The sequence below is a fragment of the Choloepus didactylus genome, chromosome 17 (assembly GCF_015220235.1).
Source record: "Choloepus didactylus isolate mChoDid1 chromosome 17, mChoDid1.pri, whole genome shotgun sequence".
In the NCBI taxonomy this organism is placed as follows: domain Eukaryota; kingdom Metazoa; phylum Chordata; class Mammalia; order Pilosa; family Megalonychidae; genus Choloepus; species Choloepus didactylus.
Genome location: NC_051323.1, coordinates 30,740,596 through 30,758,161, shown reverse-complemented (window position 1 = coordinate 30,758,161; position 17,566 = coordinate 30,740,596). Strand labels below are relative to the sequence as shown.

Here is a 17,566-nt window from a genome sequence, read left to right as displayed (position 1 = left end):
GCAGTTCCTTAGAAAACTAGATATAGAGTTACCATTCGATCCAGCGATTGCACTTCTTGGTATATACCCGGAAGATCGCAAAGCAGTGACACGAACAGATATCTGCACGCCAACGTTCATAGCAGCATTATTCACAATTGCCAAGAGATGGAAACAACCCAAATGTCCTTCAACAGATGAGTGGATAAAGAAAATGTGGTATATACACACGATGGAATACTACGCGGCAGTAAGAAGGAACGATCTCGTGAAACATATGACAACATGGATGAACCTTGAAGACATAATGCTGAGCGAAATAAGCCAGGCACAAAAAGAGAAATATTATATGCTACCACTAATGTGAACTTTGAAACATGTAAAACAAATGGTTTATAATGTAGAATGTAGGGGAACTAGCAATAGAGAGCAATTAAGGAAGGGGGAACAATAATCCAAGAAGAACAGATAAGCTATTTAACGTTCTGGGGATGCCCAGGAATGACTATAGTCTGTTAATTTCTGATCGATATAGTAGGCGCAAGTTCACAGAAATGTTGCTATATTAGGTAACTTTCTTGGGGTAAAGTAGGAACATGTTGGAAGTTAAGCAGTTATCTTAGGTTAGTTGTCTTTTTCTTACTCCCTTGTTATGGTCTCTTTGAAATGTTCTTTTATTGTAGGTTTGTTTTCTTTTTAACTTTTTTTTCATACAGTTGATTTAAAAAAGAAGGGAAAGTTAAAAAGAAAAAAAAAAAGATGTAGTGCCCCCTTGAGGAGCCTGTGGAGAATGCAGGGGTATTCGCCTACCCCACCTCCATGGTTGCTAACATGACTACAGACATAGGGGACTGGTGGTTTGATGGGTTGAGCCCTCTACCATAGGTTTTACCCTTGGGAAGATGGTTGCTGCAAAGGGGAGGCTAGGCCTCCCTATGGTTGTGCCTAAGAGCCTCCTCCCGAATGCCTCTTTGTTGCTCAGATGTGGCTCTCTCTCTCTGGCTAAGCCAACTTGAAAGGTGAAATCACTGCCCTCCCCACTACGTGGGATCAGACACCCAGGGGAGTGAATCTCCCTGGCAACGTGGAATATGACTCCCGGGGAGGAATGTAGACCCGGCATCGTGGGACGGAGAACATCTTCTTGACCAAAAGGGGGATGTGAAAGGAAATGAAATAAGCTTCAGAGGCAGAGAGATTCCAAAAGGAGCCGAGAGGTCACTCTGGTGGGCACTCTTACGCACACTTTAGACAACCCTTTTTAGGTTCCAAAGAACTGGGGTAGCTGGTGGTGGATACCTGAAACTATCAAACTACAACCCAGAACCCATGAATCTCGAAGACAGTTGTATAAAAATGTACCTTATGAGGGGTGACAATGGGATTGGGAAAGCCGTAAGGACCACACTCCACTTTGTCTAGTTTATGGATGGATGAGTAGAAAAATAGGGGAAGGAAACAAACAGACAAAGGTACCCAGTGTTCTTTTTTACTTCAATTGCTCTTTTTCACTCTAATTATTATTCTTGTTATTTTTGTGTGTGTGCTAATGAAGGTGTCAGGGATTGATTTAGGTGATGAATGTACAACTATGTAATGGTACTGTAAACAATCAAAAGTACGCTTTGCTTTGTATGACTGCGTGGTATGCGAATATATCTCAATAAAATGAAGATTTAAAAAAAAAAAAAAAAAAAAGAAAAATAGGGGAAGGAAACAAACAGACAAAGGTACCCAGTGTTCCTTTTTACTTCAATTGCTCTTTTTCACTCTAATTATTATTCTTGTTATTTTTGTGTGTGTGCTAATGAAGGTGTCAGGGATTGATTTAGGTGATGAATGTACAACTATGTAATGGTACTGTGAACAATCGAAAGTGCGATTTGTTTTGTATGACTGCGTGGTATGTGAATATATCTCAATAAAATGAAGAAAAAAAAGATTATGAATACTGAATCTTTATATAAAATTTTTTTTAGATACTAGGGTATTAGAATAGCTAGAAGAAAAGAACTGAAATGGTGGAACTGTAACCTATAACATTCTTTAAAATATGCTCTATGGCAACTTGTTAAATTGTACTTTGAAAGTTATCACCATTCTGTATACATATTTCACAATAAGGAAATAATTGAAACTGTGGAACTGTAACCCATAACATTCTTTGAAATTTGCCCTCTTACTTGTTACATCATACTTTGAAAGTTATCACTGTTATGTATATATGTTAAATTTCACAATAAAAAAATATATTAAAAAAAAAAAAGAGTTAAAGCTAATATGTATAGTTTCTATCTGGGACAACAGAAAAGTTTGGTAGGGGATGGCGGTGATGGAAGCACATCATGAATGTAATTAATAGCACCAAATTTTATATTTAAATGTGTTTAAAAGGGGACATTTTAGGTTGCATATATGGTACTAGAATAACAATTTTGAAAAAATCCATGAAACTGCACAACACAAACAGTGAATCTTAAGTTACACCATGGACTATAGTTAATAGTATAGTTATTAAAATGTGCTGTCATCAATTGTAACAAATGTATCAAGCCAATGCAAGGTGTTAATAATAGGGTGGAATATGGGAGCTCTACATTTTATGTATGATTGTCCTACAACCCACAACTTCTCTAATAAAAAAATTTTTTTTAAAACCTCAAAAAAAATAAAATAAAATAAAAAATAAACAATGTCTAAAAAGATGAGACTTGGGAGTAAAGCAAAAAATAAAAAACAAAAACAAAAAAACAAAAAAAGTACCACCAGTTCTTTATAGGTATATTCCTAAGAGTTATGCTTCTACTGTATCATTTAGGATTATGATGCCTAATATCAAGATATGGTTAGTGAAAATTAAATTTATCTCAGGGTCAACATGGAAACAAAAGAAACTATATTTGATCTCCTATTTTTAGTCTCTCTTGCAGCAAATGATACACTCTAAACAGAATAAACAGAAGAAACTTCTCTAAAACATAAATTATCAAATAAATGCTCAAGCCTTCTCACCTACCAGGAAAAAATAAAATAATTAAAAAAATGACTCAAAACAAACATTTCAGAAAAAGACAAATATGAATGCTATGGAATGTATATCTTTCATACCTCTTAAGTGTTGTACATTGTTCAAAACATTCTAAACCTTAAAGGCACATTCAGATAATGGAATATACTTTTGGAATCATGTCCATTTATTTCCATTCATTTTTTTAAAATTATCAATGGTAAGAATATAAAAACATATAAGAAATACCAGTACTAATCTTCAATCTTCATCTTACCTCAGGAATAAGGAGGGTCAATTTCTTTAGCCAATCTTGTAAACGATCACTATCAGCAAGGCTAGATTTCACTACGGAACAGCAGTGAGCCCAACTCACCAACAGCCACATTGAATAATGTGAGACTAAAGAAAAATTGGAAAAGAGTATGACTGTAAAGGCTTGTGCTATAAACAAAATACAGTGCTCATTACTTAAAAAAAAAATGTCTATTTATCCAAATATTTATCTATTAAATATGGGTATGGGATGTTTTGAGTGTTCTTTTTTACTTTCATTTTTATTCTTATTTTCAGTTTTATTTTTTTGGAGTAATGAAAATGTTTAAAAATTGACTGTGGTATTGAATGTACAACTATATGATGAAATTGTGAACACTCATTGTACACTTCAGATGACTGCATGGTATGTGAATATATTTTAGTAAAATTACATAAAAAAATACACTTAAAAAAAAATTAACCTTGTGGAAGCCTTACCTTCATGTCTAGACCTGTGATCAGACTGAGCTTTCAAAACTCTGTAAAGTGAAAACACACCACCACCAGTAATTAAATTCAGCAGTGAATTAAAAAAAATAATTCAACTTATTACCATATCTTTAAAAGTTCATATAACTTCAAAGAATAAAAGAACATTAGATATTAAGAAAGCTACATATTCATTTGTTCTGTTTACTGTTTATTTAATTTAAATAATCAGTGGTAAAATCTTATTACAGCAAATGCCAAATGACTCCTCAGATTTAAAAAACAAAATATGAATGTATACAAAATTAAATTAAGTAAGTGAACCTTATAAGGGGCTGATGATTTAGTCACTAAACATATGTGTCTCAGGAAGAGATGGTCTAAACTTTAGTTTCCTATAAAAACATGCATACTTCAACATAAATGTTCTTCCTGTAGTTATAATGCCAATTTCTATTGGGCATGGTCTGCAACAAATTATCAAAAAAACAGAAGAACTGAATTTAATTCTGTATTATTTCCCCTTGGTATTCTTCGTAATTTCAATGGAAAATTTATTACTTCATTTTAAAAGAAACTAAATATTAAATGTTTTCATTTTAACAATATCAACACAATAGAGAGTAATTATTTACCTTAAAAATAAACCCTGCAAAAAAAGCACAGATCTCCAGGATTTCCACTTTGTTATAATTAATAAAACATATTTCAAAATCTCAAAAAGCAAGACTCACTCATACTACTTAATGACTTGAAGTAAAAGATACTAAAAGGTTAAAACTTAGGTAACTATTGTCCATGCTTTATTTTTATCATATTGGTCTCATATATTTTACTTTACCATGAGCAACCCACCCATCCACCTTTTAAATCTGTAGCATTAGAAGGTAACATGTGAAATAATAATGGAAAAAAGTTCATTCTAGCTGCCTAAAGAACTGCTGCAGAGTAAACCAGTTTGTACAGCAGTAGCTGGTTATCAAACCTGCCTATTAGTTTTTCATTGGGTGGGGTTATCAGGCAAGTGAACATTTATTAATTCTGAAGCAATAAAGGAAGAATCAGCAGTCACTGAACTGCCTCACTAACTCAGTATTCTGTGGTTTGTGGGATAGAATGGAAGTACAAGGAGGAATAGTAAAGAATTATTTAACTGTAGAGTTTGGTGGTGGAGGGGAAAATGTATTTCATCAGAAAAGCCAGGCCATGTTACGGTACTTTCTTCAATTTCACATAACCCATTTATAACCTTGATAAACAATAAGATAAGGCATCTGGCATTGAATTATCACAATCATGAACAAAAACAAATACAGTTCTTACAGCGCGTAGACTCCAAATTGGTAAAACAGGTATTAATAAAATATCAAATAACTATGAATATGATTGAGATACACTAAAAAAGATCCCTTTAAAGAAATAATCTTAAAGTAATTTTGTAATCATGCTATTTCTATACAACCATTGCCTATGAAGGTGGCTTTTAAAAGCAACTAAAAACAGCTATTTAGCTGTCGGTCATAAATAAGTTTAAGCTCTTTTAAAGGTGTTTACAGTATTATACTTAATTGATTCATTTTGAGCACAATGGAATACTATAAAACCCTACATAACAGCTAAGAAATCTTTGGAAATTAATTTCACATACAACAAATTAGGTGAGGAATGGCTGATTCCAGGATTAGGGTAGGAAACTGTAAGATGAACCTGGAAGATCTTATACTGAAAGGAAAAAAGGACTTTCATCCACATAATGGAGATTTGTCAAAGGGACAAACAAATAATCTTGAAAGGGCTTCCATTGACCAAATCTGCTACAATCTGACCAAAACAAATGATAGTAAAGAATTATAACCTACTGAATTAAAAAAAATCATGATTCCAAACTCTGATACAACCTATCTAAAGAAATAAAACGGAGGAAAAGAAAGCTCTGCCTCATAATAGAATGTCAACTAACAAAAATAAAAGGAATGGTAAGAATTAGAAAATCAAAGTATTGCAAACATTCACTTCAGAACAGTATCATTAGTGAACATTAAAATTAATAAATGAAAGCTAGATGGAGAGCAGAATTATGTAGTTCCATGTATTCCCCCACAGGTTACTTATTAATTACAAAGGGAAAACTGGAAGCTATACAGCAGAGAAACTAGATTAATGAATTATCGAAATTAAAATCACTAATAATAAAGACAAACTGACACAACCAGGATGTACTGGGAAAGAGAAACACATTACTTACTGAGTGTTTCTGCTAAAAATGCAGAATCTGAATCTAATCATGAGGAACAACCAGGAAAACCAAAATTGAAGATGACCTATAAAAGAACTGGCCTATACTCCTGAAGAAAAGTCAATATTATATAAGAAAGACTGAGTGTGAGGGCATGCAACTAGGTGAATGAACCTAGAGGACAGTATGTTGAGTGAAATGAGCTAGAAATGAAAAACAAACACTATAACATCTCTCTAATATGGACTAAATATAATGTGTGAACTCTGAGAATTGAATTCGAGAGCATAGGTTATCAGGGGAAGGTTCCTACATTGTAATAAGCTCTTACAGCAGTCACTCGTATTCCTGAATTGTTACAAATATTTCTAAATTCTGAGATGTTGTGCTCTTTGTGAATAACCTGGTTGTTCCTTGGAACTTCATGTATCTGTGTGACACCTGAGACTCACAGCTAGAGTTCTGCAGCTATGCAAGTCAGTAATATCCCATACAGCAAATGTTAAAATAGCTGAAAAAGAGATCAGACTTCTATTAAGAGATATGAAAGAAGTTGATCTGGTTAGGACACTAAGGCAAATCAGACTAAAGAGTAAAGGACAATATTAACTGTGTTTTAAAACTTCAACTTCTGTGTGAGACCAAAGGAAAAGATGCTTATTTGGTGCAAAATTTGTATTAAATCTTACAATTTAATACAATTAGATTGTTAAAATCTAATTTAACTTGTATGGTCAGTTTATTCGAACACCATAACTGCATGGAATCTTGAGCAGGAAGTGAGCTCTGAGAGGCTGGTACAAGTTAGTGTGATGCCCTGATACATCCTAGAGCAATCCAGGCAGAGAATAAAAAAGTACTTGCAAAGCCCCCTTGAGGGACTGGGGAAAATTGTGGAAATATTAAACTTCCCCACCTGGGGAATTCCTGATATTTCCACAAGCATTGGGGACTACCAATTTCTCGATCTTGGGGCTTGCCCTTATGAAACATATTCCTGCAAAGGAGAAGCTAAGCCTACTTCTAATTATGCCTAAGAGTCACCTCCAGAGAACCTCTTATGTTACTCAGGTATGGCCTAAGCCAACTGTGCAGGTAAACTCACTTGCTCTCCCTCCTACATGGGGCATAACTCCCAGGAATGAGCCTGGAGCTGGCATCATGGTCCATTTTGACCTTCTTGACCAAAAGTGAGAAGCAAAATGAAACAAAGTAAGTTTCAGTGGCTAAGAGATTTCAAATAGAGTCAGAGGTCATTCTGGAGGTTATTCTTATTTATTAGCTAGCTATTCCTTTTTAGTGTTTAGTGTATTAGAATAGCTAGAAGGAAATACCTGAAACTATTGAACTGTAATCCAGCAGTCTTGATTCTTGAAGATGATTATATAACTATATAGCTTTTATGGTGTGACTGTGTAATTGTAAAAACTTTGTAAACTGACACTCCCTTTATCCAGTGTAAGGACAGATGAGTAAGAAAAAGTCAAAAAATTAATAAATAATGGGGGAGGGTGAAGGGGTTTGGGATGTTTTGGGTGTTCATTTTTATTTTTATTCTTTTTTTTTTTTGGAGATGAAAATGTCCTAAAATTGATGGTGGTGATGAATGCACAACTATATGATGATACTGTGAACCATCAATTGTACACTTTGGATAAATATTGGTATGTGAATATATCTCAATAAAATCACATTTAAAGCAAAAAAGAAAGAAAAGCTGAGAATGTGCTCCTAATTAAAGAAAACCAAAGAAACAGGGCCACTAAAAGTAATGCGTGGTCCAGGACCAGGAAAAAAAGTTATGAAGGATATTAATGGGACAATTTGGACAATATTTTAGATAATATTATATTACGTGTGCATGCACACACACACACACACACACACACACACACACACACAGTGTTCCACAGTGTATGATAAATATGACAAAATGTTAACAATTTGTGAACTGAAGTTCAAGGTATATGGGGATTCATTATAATATCCTAATAGTTCTGTTAAATTTTAGATTTTTTTCAAAACTAAGTTTTAACAAACTATATTCTCACTACAAAACATTCATGCATAAAACATATAAAAAGTTCATACCTAGGAGCTAGATTATCATATGTATAAGCAACAGACATAAGTCGCTGAATCAAACTGGTTCCTTGAACAAGGACAAGAAATACCTTTAAAACAAGAAAATAAAAATAAAATAAAAAAACAACCTTAGTTACACAGTGAAACACAAAAACTATATTTTTACCAAATATTACAAGTAACTTTGATTTTCATCTATGACAAGAAATGGAATTTCTTAAGAACATTTATTTGAAAACACTGCAAAAATATCAACTGTTAGGAAACTGGAATTTTATAACCACACTTAAGAGCAACAATATTTAAAAGAAAATATTGAACATTTAGAATTAAAGAGGTAAAACTATCTTCACATTTTATCCATAGATTCTCCTCATGTCAACCAATTAGGTGAAAAAAATATTATATATTACAATTATCAGTGGTTTGTTGGGGGTTGGGTGAGGAATTAAACATATTTTTACTTTTCAAATAAGAAAATGTAAAAAAAATTAAGCAGTGGCAGGCTCAACATCCTGAAATATTTTTTAAAAAGCAATAATTTATTCAAAAGGTACAGAGTATGCATTCTAGATTGAAAATTCTGAGGTTCAACATTTTTGTATGCTAACTTTCAAATTGCACAATCGTGATCAAAACTGAATTTCTAAGCTCTGGTTCATCACATATACAGATGGAACAGAAATAAGGAGCTTAATAAAAGATTATATCACTTCAATAGGTCAGCAGCCATTCTGGGTACTTATTTCACAAGGTAATCTCCCTGTGTTACAGTTGTTAGTCCAACAACTAACGACAGATAATGTAAAAAGCACTGTAACTCAAGTACATACAATGTGTCAAATGGAAAAAAAAAAAAAAAAAAAAAAAAAAAAAGGAGCAGCAACTAAACCTGTTCCTGACAGAACTGGAAAAGATTCCAGAAAATTTGATGTTTAGGCTGGAACCTGAAAGTTATTTTCTAATAGGTTAAGGAGACTAAACAAAATAATGCATGATGGTAAGTTCTTAAGTAAGCTAATATTCTTACTATCTATAACATACCAAAACTAGATAACTGTCTTCAGAACTGAGACAAATTTTTATCCACAAAAGGGTCAGATTTACATACCAAGTAGTAATTATTTTTGTAAATAAACTAAGAAATATTGTATGCACCTTCTCTAAGCTACAAAAATGTGCACAGAAAAAGCTCTGAAAAGAACACGTTAAGTTATCAATGGTTCTCACTTATAATTGGGAAGTTAATTTGTACATTGTGAATTATTTTCTAGTAAGCATGCATTTGTATATATTTTTTAAAACAATCCAACTATTTTAAAACACCGTATGTGTATGCATTTAAATTTATATTATCAGAATTTCAAAAGCCAACCATAAATAAAGGTCACTGAGTATTGAAATTATTGGAATTTTGGTAAGTTGATGGAAGGAACAAAAACAATTTGATCATTACTATAACCTAAAAAATTTATTCTAGAAAAATAATAATTGAAACATCACAGCAACACAAGGTTAAAGTTTCACAATATCCAACACTTTAGAGTACATTTAGATTATTCTGATACTGATTATCATACTGATTATACTGATACTGATACATTTAGATTATACTGATATTGATAGTTTAAATTTTATTAGAGGCAAATGATCTGGAATACTGGCAGAGATCATTTTACCCATTTAGTCTCCAAAATTCCAAAAGGGATGTATGTTTCTGCTTTCCATTTCTACCAGCAGATTCCAACCTTATGTTTACCATAATATTCCTCTATCTGTAACAACTCATTACTCTGATGTTTTTTGGGTAAGTATAAGGTGAAGTGTCTTACTTAAAAGTTTGGAGAATAAGGAAGAGATTTCACTAAAAATGCATCTTGTTCCCTCTATATTAGCCAATTCACTGATACAGACATTGGAATGACCAATACTTGATTTGAGGAACAGAATACACTAAATAATGACAATCAAAAAGATTTCTATGCTTATTTTTGAGAGTGCTGGTTATTAAGCAATTTTCTTTAAGTTCTAAAACCACCCATCCATAACCTTCACCTGGGACATTAGAGAGAGAATGCCTTCTTGCTTTTTCTGTCAGAATTATTCCAAAGTATTTTAAAAGGAAAAGAAAATTGCTTTTAATCTTCAGCTTCTTTAGACATTAAGGAAGCTGAGCTGAATCCCTTTTACAGAAGCCTACACCTCAGTTCAAAAGGATCCCTCCATGTGAATAAAACTGTTTAAAAAATAAAAATAAAAAAAAATTTTAAAAAAGGATCCCTCCTTCAACCTTGTAATTTCTTATAACCCCAACCTCTTCCCTAAATTCCTCAAGCCCTAGGAGTGGGGAATGATTCCGGCATGTATTATCTGAGTTACGTCAACATTCCCTTCTTGCTCTATTGGTTCTCCAAATACATGTAAAAAAAATTCCCTATTTTAAATACCCTCTGTTGAAACACCTAGTGTATGGCTTCTATTTTCTTGAAAGAACCATGATATACTCAGTACATAAACTACTGAGTACAATTAATGGACTCAATTTTAATCATAAAACAAGAATGGCATATAATTCATTCCTTCACTTGGGATGATGAAATGAAAAGCATTACTGCTTCATACTTGGGCTGTAATATCATATTGTAATAATCTAGGACAGCATTTCTTATATGTTAGTCTACTACTTCACTTTGCAAAAAAAAGCTACAAGTTCTCTTAAAATATAAATGAGACTGATTACTACAATTAATGGTAACTTCTGTACTTTACCTCTGTTAATCGTGATATGTGAAGACCCTTGGTATGATCTCCAGCAGCTTTCCTTGATTTTCCAGGCCAGGTTCTTTTCCTATGGCTTTCTGCTATACCAGACCAGGCAAAGACATCATGGTAAGCTAAATCCAAATCAGATGGATCCACTGCAAACTGGCATATTAACTTCAGCAAGCAAGCAAGACAGTCTAGCTGCCACTGTGGATGAGAAGAAAATGTCATTTCCCTATTTCCATTAATTCAATACTACTCCTTTACAATTTGAAATTAAAAGACCAGAAAATGAAATTTAATATGTAATCCACATGCTAGAGAAATTTTCCTACTCATATATTACATTTACAAAGGATCTAATCTTACAAAAATGAAGGAAAAGTATCTAGACACTAAGAGGGTATATGTAATCAAACAAAAGTTACGCTTTCATTTTCTATCTAGAAAGCATCAAAAGGGAAGTATAGGGAACTACAGGATATTTGAAATAAACTACTCAGAATATATAGTACAATTTTTAGAAATTCCTAAAATGGTAATGATAATATAATTTACTTACCACTAACAAAAAACTGAGAGACAAAGTACTATAAGTTGTTTCTCTACACAAGTGACATACATTCTAATATTTGGGAGCTGTGCCAGTTTGAATGTATTATGCCCCCCAAACACCATTATCTTTGATGTAATCTTGTGTGGGTGGACCTATCAGTGTTAATTAGATTGTAATTCTTTGAGTGTTTCCATGGAGATGCGCCCCACCCAACTGTGGGTGATGACTTTGATTGGGTAATTTCCATGGAGGTGTTCGCCCACCTATTGGGAGGGTCTGAATTAAATTACTGGGGCACTATGTAAGATCAGACAGAAGGAGCAAGCTGCTACAGCCAAGAGGGACACTTTGAAGAAAGCACAGGAACTGCAGAAGAGAGATATTTTGAAGATGGCCGTTGAAAACAGACTCTTGCTCCTGAGAAGCTGAGAGAGGACAAATATCCCAAGTGCAACTAAGAGTGACATTTTTGAAGATCTGCAGACTAGAGAGGAACATCCTGGGAGAAAGCCATTTTGAAACCAGAACTTTGGAGCAGACGCCAGCCACGTGCCTTCCCAGCTAACAGAGGTTTTCCGGACACCATTGGCCATCCTCCAGTGAAGATACCCAATTGCTGATGTGTTACCTTGGACACTTTATGGACTTAACACTCTTAACTGTGTAACCAAATAAATTCCCTTTTATAAAAGCCAATCCATCTCTGGTGTTTTGCATTCTGGCAGCATTAGCAAACTAGAACAGGAGCCAAAGCTATTCTCAATAATTCTAGAAAATATTTCAACTGAAAATCTTGCATTTTATATGCACACATTTAAATTAAATGTTTTTACTAAAATCACTGAGCATTTGATATGAAAAGTAAAAATTCCAACTTCAAATTCTGATTTAAAAATTTTATAAATAAAATTCTCTCAAATTATCACTTTACAAGATAAGTTTCAAAACTTTCTCTTCACCTATTCTTGTCATCCTGCTCTCCTATACTAATAAACCAAACACTATTCTTTCCTCAAGAGTAGTAATAAATAACAAATAATCTCTGACAAAAGTGGCATTGAGGAAACATTATCTATAAATCAAATTATAACTTTCCATGCATACATGCCCAATTTCTCTTTATTCTAAAAGAATGAATAAATGAAATAAAGCCCTTTTACAAAACAAATAAAACTGGAAGGAAACAAGAAGAAACAATGCATGGATGCCATTTTTACCATGTATATTCAAATTATACCGGAAGTCCTAATCAATGCAAAGAGATAAATAAAAAAAATTTTTAAAAGGACGCACACTGGAAAGGAAGAAGTAAAACTTTTTTATTCTGATAATATTGTCCCATGTATAAAAAAATGTAAGAAATCTACAAAAAAGGTTCTATGCCTAGGGTGAATTTGTTAGCAAGGTCACTGGTTACAAGGTCAATACACACACACACACACACAAATTATTGTATTGGCATTTATTAGCAACAAAGAGAGACAAAATGAAACTTAAAAATACAATTTATAATAGAGTGAAAAATATAAAATTCTTAGGAAAAAATTCAACAGATAACATTCAACATCCTGTACACTGAAAACTATAAACATTAATGTCAGAAATTTTAAATGACACCTAAATATATGGAGAGAACTACCATGTTCATGGATTGGAAGGCTCAGTATCATTAAGGTTTATCAATTTGAACAAAATTCACTTACAGATTTAATGCAATGCCAATAAAACCCCCGTGGACCTTTGTATGTAAGATGAAATTTGATTCTAAAGGTTCTAATAAAGTTCAAAGGTACACAAGATAGACAAAAGAATTTTGAAAAAGGAGATGATTATAGACCTTGCACTATTAAGCCACAATGATTAAGACAGTACGTTACTGGTCTAAAAACAGAACAGTGAGTTGAGAAATCAACCTATTCTATATACGGACAATTGATTTTCAAGAAAGATACCAAGATAATTTCATTGGGAAAAGCATAATCTTTTCAACAAATGATGCCAGAACCATTCAACAACATGCAAAAAATAAACTTCAGCCTTACTTCACATTTATAAAAGTTAAGTTAAAATGGATCAGAAACCTAAACATAAAAAATAACCATAAAAGTTAGAGAAAATGACACAGAAGAAAATCTATGTGACTTCAGAGCAAAGATTTCTTAATCAGGATATTTTTTTAAAAAGCATGAACCACAGTCCCACCCCAATAAAGATGACGGAGTAAAAGGTCTCAGGGCTCTCTGTTCACCCACAAAAATTTTGAACAAAATTTTGAACTGGTAGAAACATTGTTCTCAAGGCTACAGAAAACAACTAAAAGACTGCAGTAACATGATGAGCATCTAACCAAGAAAAAGGCTACTGTAAAGTGATAGGATGTTGTGGTGCCCTGGCTGGCTCCAGAAGGAACAGAGTAACCCTTGTGCACATATTGAGAGCTCAGATTTCTGGCCCAATCTGTCTGGTAATGGGCTGAGGGATTCGTTGTCCCAGAACTTGCCCTGTGTGTAGAAGGCAGCTCACCAAGCTCTCCTATAGAACATTATGAGACAGGAAGTCAGGCAGACGCCCAGCGGAAGGAATTGTTGGCTGTATGACATACAATGGAGTGCCTGGGACCATGAGAAAACTATATTCTAAGAAAGAGAGGACATTTGGAACCAAGAAAATGGGGGATTTCTGAGACCTAACGTGCATGCTCAAGGTAAGACAAATGCACTAAATTCACTGCACAGATAAGTTCTGAAAGGGAGTACTCCCACAAGTCAATCTGAAAAGAATCGGAAAAGAGTCTTCTTTTTTACCTTTTTTTTTTTTTAATACCTCCTGGCATTCAAGGAAAGTGCTGTCATTAACACTAGCTGGATACAAACTTAAGGAACAGACAACACAGAGTCTAAATTCTACCAAGAACACATCAAAATACCAAAACATCCAGGTTTCAATGAAAGATTACAAAACATACAAAGATACAGGAAGCAATGGCCCAGGCAAAGGAGAGGATTAATCTATATTAGAAACAGTCAGTGAGGAGGATCAGATCTGGGACACTCTAGACAAAGACTTTGTAAAAATTGTCCTACATATGCTCAAAGAGCTCAAGGAAAACATGAACAAAGAATTAAAGGAAATCAGGAAAGACAGATAAACCCAAAGAGACTATAACCAACAGACAGAAATTATGAAAAGAAACCAAACAGAGCTGAAGACCACAATAAGGAATAAAAAATTCCCTAGAGGGGTTCAACATCAGATTGGAGCTGGTAGAAGAAAGAATCAGTGAAACTGAATGTAAGACAATTGAAATCGCCCACCATAAGGCACAGAAAGAAAGAAGAATGAAGAAAAGCGAACAGAACCTAAGAAATCTTTGGGACACCATCAAGCATTCCAATATACATACTGTGGAAGTGCCAGAAAGAGAGAAAGAGACAGGGAAAACATTCAAAGAAATAATGACTGAAAACTCTCCAAATTTATTGAAAGATCTGAATATACAAATCCAAGATGCTCAATGAACTCCAAACAGGATAAACCCAAATAGACATAGAGAATGCTGTATATAATCAAACCATTAAACGCCAAAGATAGAGAATTCTAAAAGCACTAAGAGAAAAGAAATGTGTCACATACAAGGGGCCACAACGATCCTAATTCCAATTTCTCATCGGAAACCATGGATGCGTATGCGCAATACTTTGGAATATCTAAAGGGGTGAAAAGAAAACTGTCAATCAAGAATTTTATTTCAGGCAAAACAATCTTTGAAAAATGAGCTGAAGCCTCAGCATAAATACTATTGATATTGTACTTTTGGTTTGTAATTCTTTTTACTTCCTACAGGATGCAAAAGGCAAATCCATAAAATGTCATGATAAATCAGTGGTTTTGTACTCAGTGTATAAACACAAATTTTGTGAGAAGAACTACTTAAAGGTACAGAAGACAAGGGGTATCAAACATAGTTTGTGTACGCCATTGAAGTTAAATGTGATTATTAAACCAAATAAGAGTGTGACGGATTTAGGATGTTAAATTGAACCCCATGAAAACCACAATGGAAATATTAGAGAATACACAAGCTCATAGAAACAGAAACTGGATTTAATGGAGAAGTTCTGTATCTTGACGATGTTGGAGGAATATATGAGTAAACCTATTTTTTCCAAACTTGAACTTGACCTTTAAAATGCATTATTTATTGCATGAAAAATATACCTCAACCTCACACAATATAGAAAATGAACTAAAAATGGACCAAAGGTCTAAATGTGAGAACTAAAACCATGAAACTCTTAGGAGAAAATATGAGCATAAAATTTTGTGGCCTTGGACCAGGCAATGGTTTCTTAGACTAGACATGACACCAAGTGAGAAACAGGATTTCATTGAAATTAAAATATTTTTCTCCCTCAAAGGATATTATCAAGATACTGGAAAAAAAAAAATATGGGAGAAAATATTTTCAAATCAAGTATCTGGTAAGAGATTAATATCCAAATATGTAAAGAACTTTTACAACAACTTAAAAATAAAGAGAAAACCCAACTTAAAATGTGCAGTGGATTTTAATTGTTATTTCTCCAAAGAAGATAAAGAAATGGCCAATAAGCACATGAAAATATATTCAATGTCATTATTCATTAGGGAAATGCAAATCAAAACTACAGTGAGATACAACTTCACACCCATTAGGATAACTATAATAAAAAAACACAAACACTATCAAGTCTTGGGGAGGATGTCGAGAAACGAATCCTCATACACTGGTTTGTGAAAACGTTTAGTGTTGCAGCTGCTTTGAAAAACAGCATGGCAGTTCCTCAAAAAGTTGAATATAGAGTTACTATATGACCCATCAGTTCCACTTGTAGGTATATACACCCAACACACAAATATTCATAGCAGCATTATTCATAATTCAAAAGTGGAAAGAACTCAAATGTCCATCAACTGATTATCACCCCTCTGTGAATTTTAGAAAGCTACGGATAAACACACATTTCACCAGAAAACGTATATGTATGAAAAATAAGCATATAAAAAAATGACCAAGATAATAAGCATGAGGGAAATGCAAACCAAAACCAATTATGAGATACTATTTCACATCACCCACTAGGATATAATTTTAAAAAACAGACAACAACAAGTGTTCACAAAGCAACCACTCCTGAAGATTTATGTCTTTACAAAAACTGTACAAAAAGTTCATAATAGCAACAAAGTAGACGTAACAAAATGTGCATCAGTTTCTGAATAAACAAAATGTATATCCATGCAATGGAATATTATTCAGCCATAAAAAGAATGAAGCACTGAAACATGCTACTTTCAGGGATGAACCTTGAAAAGATTATTTTAAGTGAAAAAAAGCCAGTTACAAAAGGCCATATATCATATAATTCCATTTATATGAGATGTCCACAACAGGCAAATCCATAAAAACAGAAAGACTACCATGTGTTAAAGGTATAGTGGGGAAATGAGGAGTAACTGCTAATGGACAAGGGGTTTCTTTTGGAGGTGCTGAATTAAGAAGTAGTGAGGAATGCACAACTTTGTGAATATACTAAACACCATTTTGAATTGAACACTTAAAAAAGGTGAATTTCACTATACATAATTATTATGTCTCAGGCCTTCTTTGCTTCACATGCATCCTCCAGGCATTGTAAGACTATAATATGTCACAAATGGCACTAAAACAAAGTAATTCGTCACCCAAGTATCCATAATTCCAAAGAAAAAAGGACAGAAACACTTCCAAGTACACTTTATTCACAACTAAACTTAGAGTGGTTTATAAACAAAATTCTTACAGAAGACACAAGACTACTCATTCAAGATTTTAGTTAAATTCTCCCACTTTGTTAAAGAAATAAAAGGCACCAAAGCATTCTGAGAGATTAAAGGGACAAAGACTTAACTTATAAGAAAACACAACCATCAGAAATTTGCCAGATGACACAGAGGACCTACAATAATTAATGATCATACTAGAAATGAGTGTTTTAAAAAGGGAAATATCAGAAGAAAGATCTGTAAAATAAAACACTAAAAAGAGAAGTACAAAAGCTTGATAGATAGTAATGTGCTGTCTAAATGTCAATTATTTCATTAACATTTAGTTCATACTAATGTGATACCAAATGAAGAACACTGGACTCCTCGATTCCAAGGGAACTCTAAA

At 33.4% G+C, this 17,566-nt stretch overlaps 1 protein-coding gene across 5 annotated transcripts in view; it reads right to left on the bottom strand.

Annotated features, from left to right (window-relative positions):
• Positions 1-17,566, bottom strand: part of USP34 (ubiquitin specific peptidase 34) — a 371,878-nt gene that overhangs the window by 114,039 nt on the left and 240,273 nt on the right. For all 5 annotated transcript variants that reach the window (XM_037806728.1, XM_037806730.1, XM_037806731.1 and 2 more), the window contains exons 34-37: positions 10,824-11,024; positions 8,061-8,143; positions 3,743-3,783; positions 3,264-3,388 (exon numbers count right to left, since the gene is read on the bottom strand). In XM_037806728.1, coding sequence (XP_037662656.1) covers positions 3,264-3,388; positions 3,743-3,783; positions 8,061-8,143; positions 10,824-11,024 — 450 coding nt within the window. The remainder of the gene's footprint in view (positions 1-3,263; positions 3,389-3,742; positions 3,784-8,060; positions 8,144-10,823; positions 11,025-17,566) is intronic.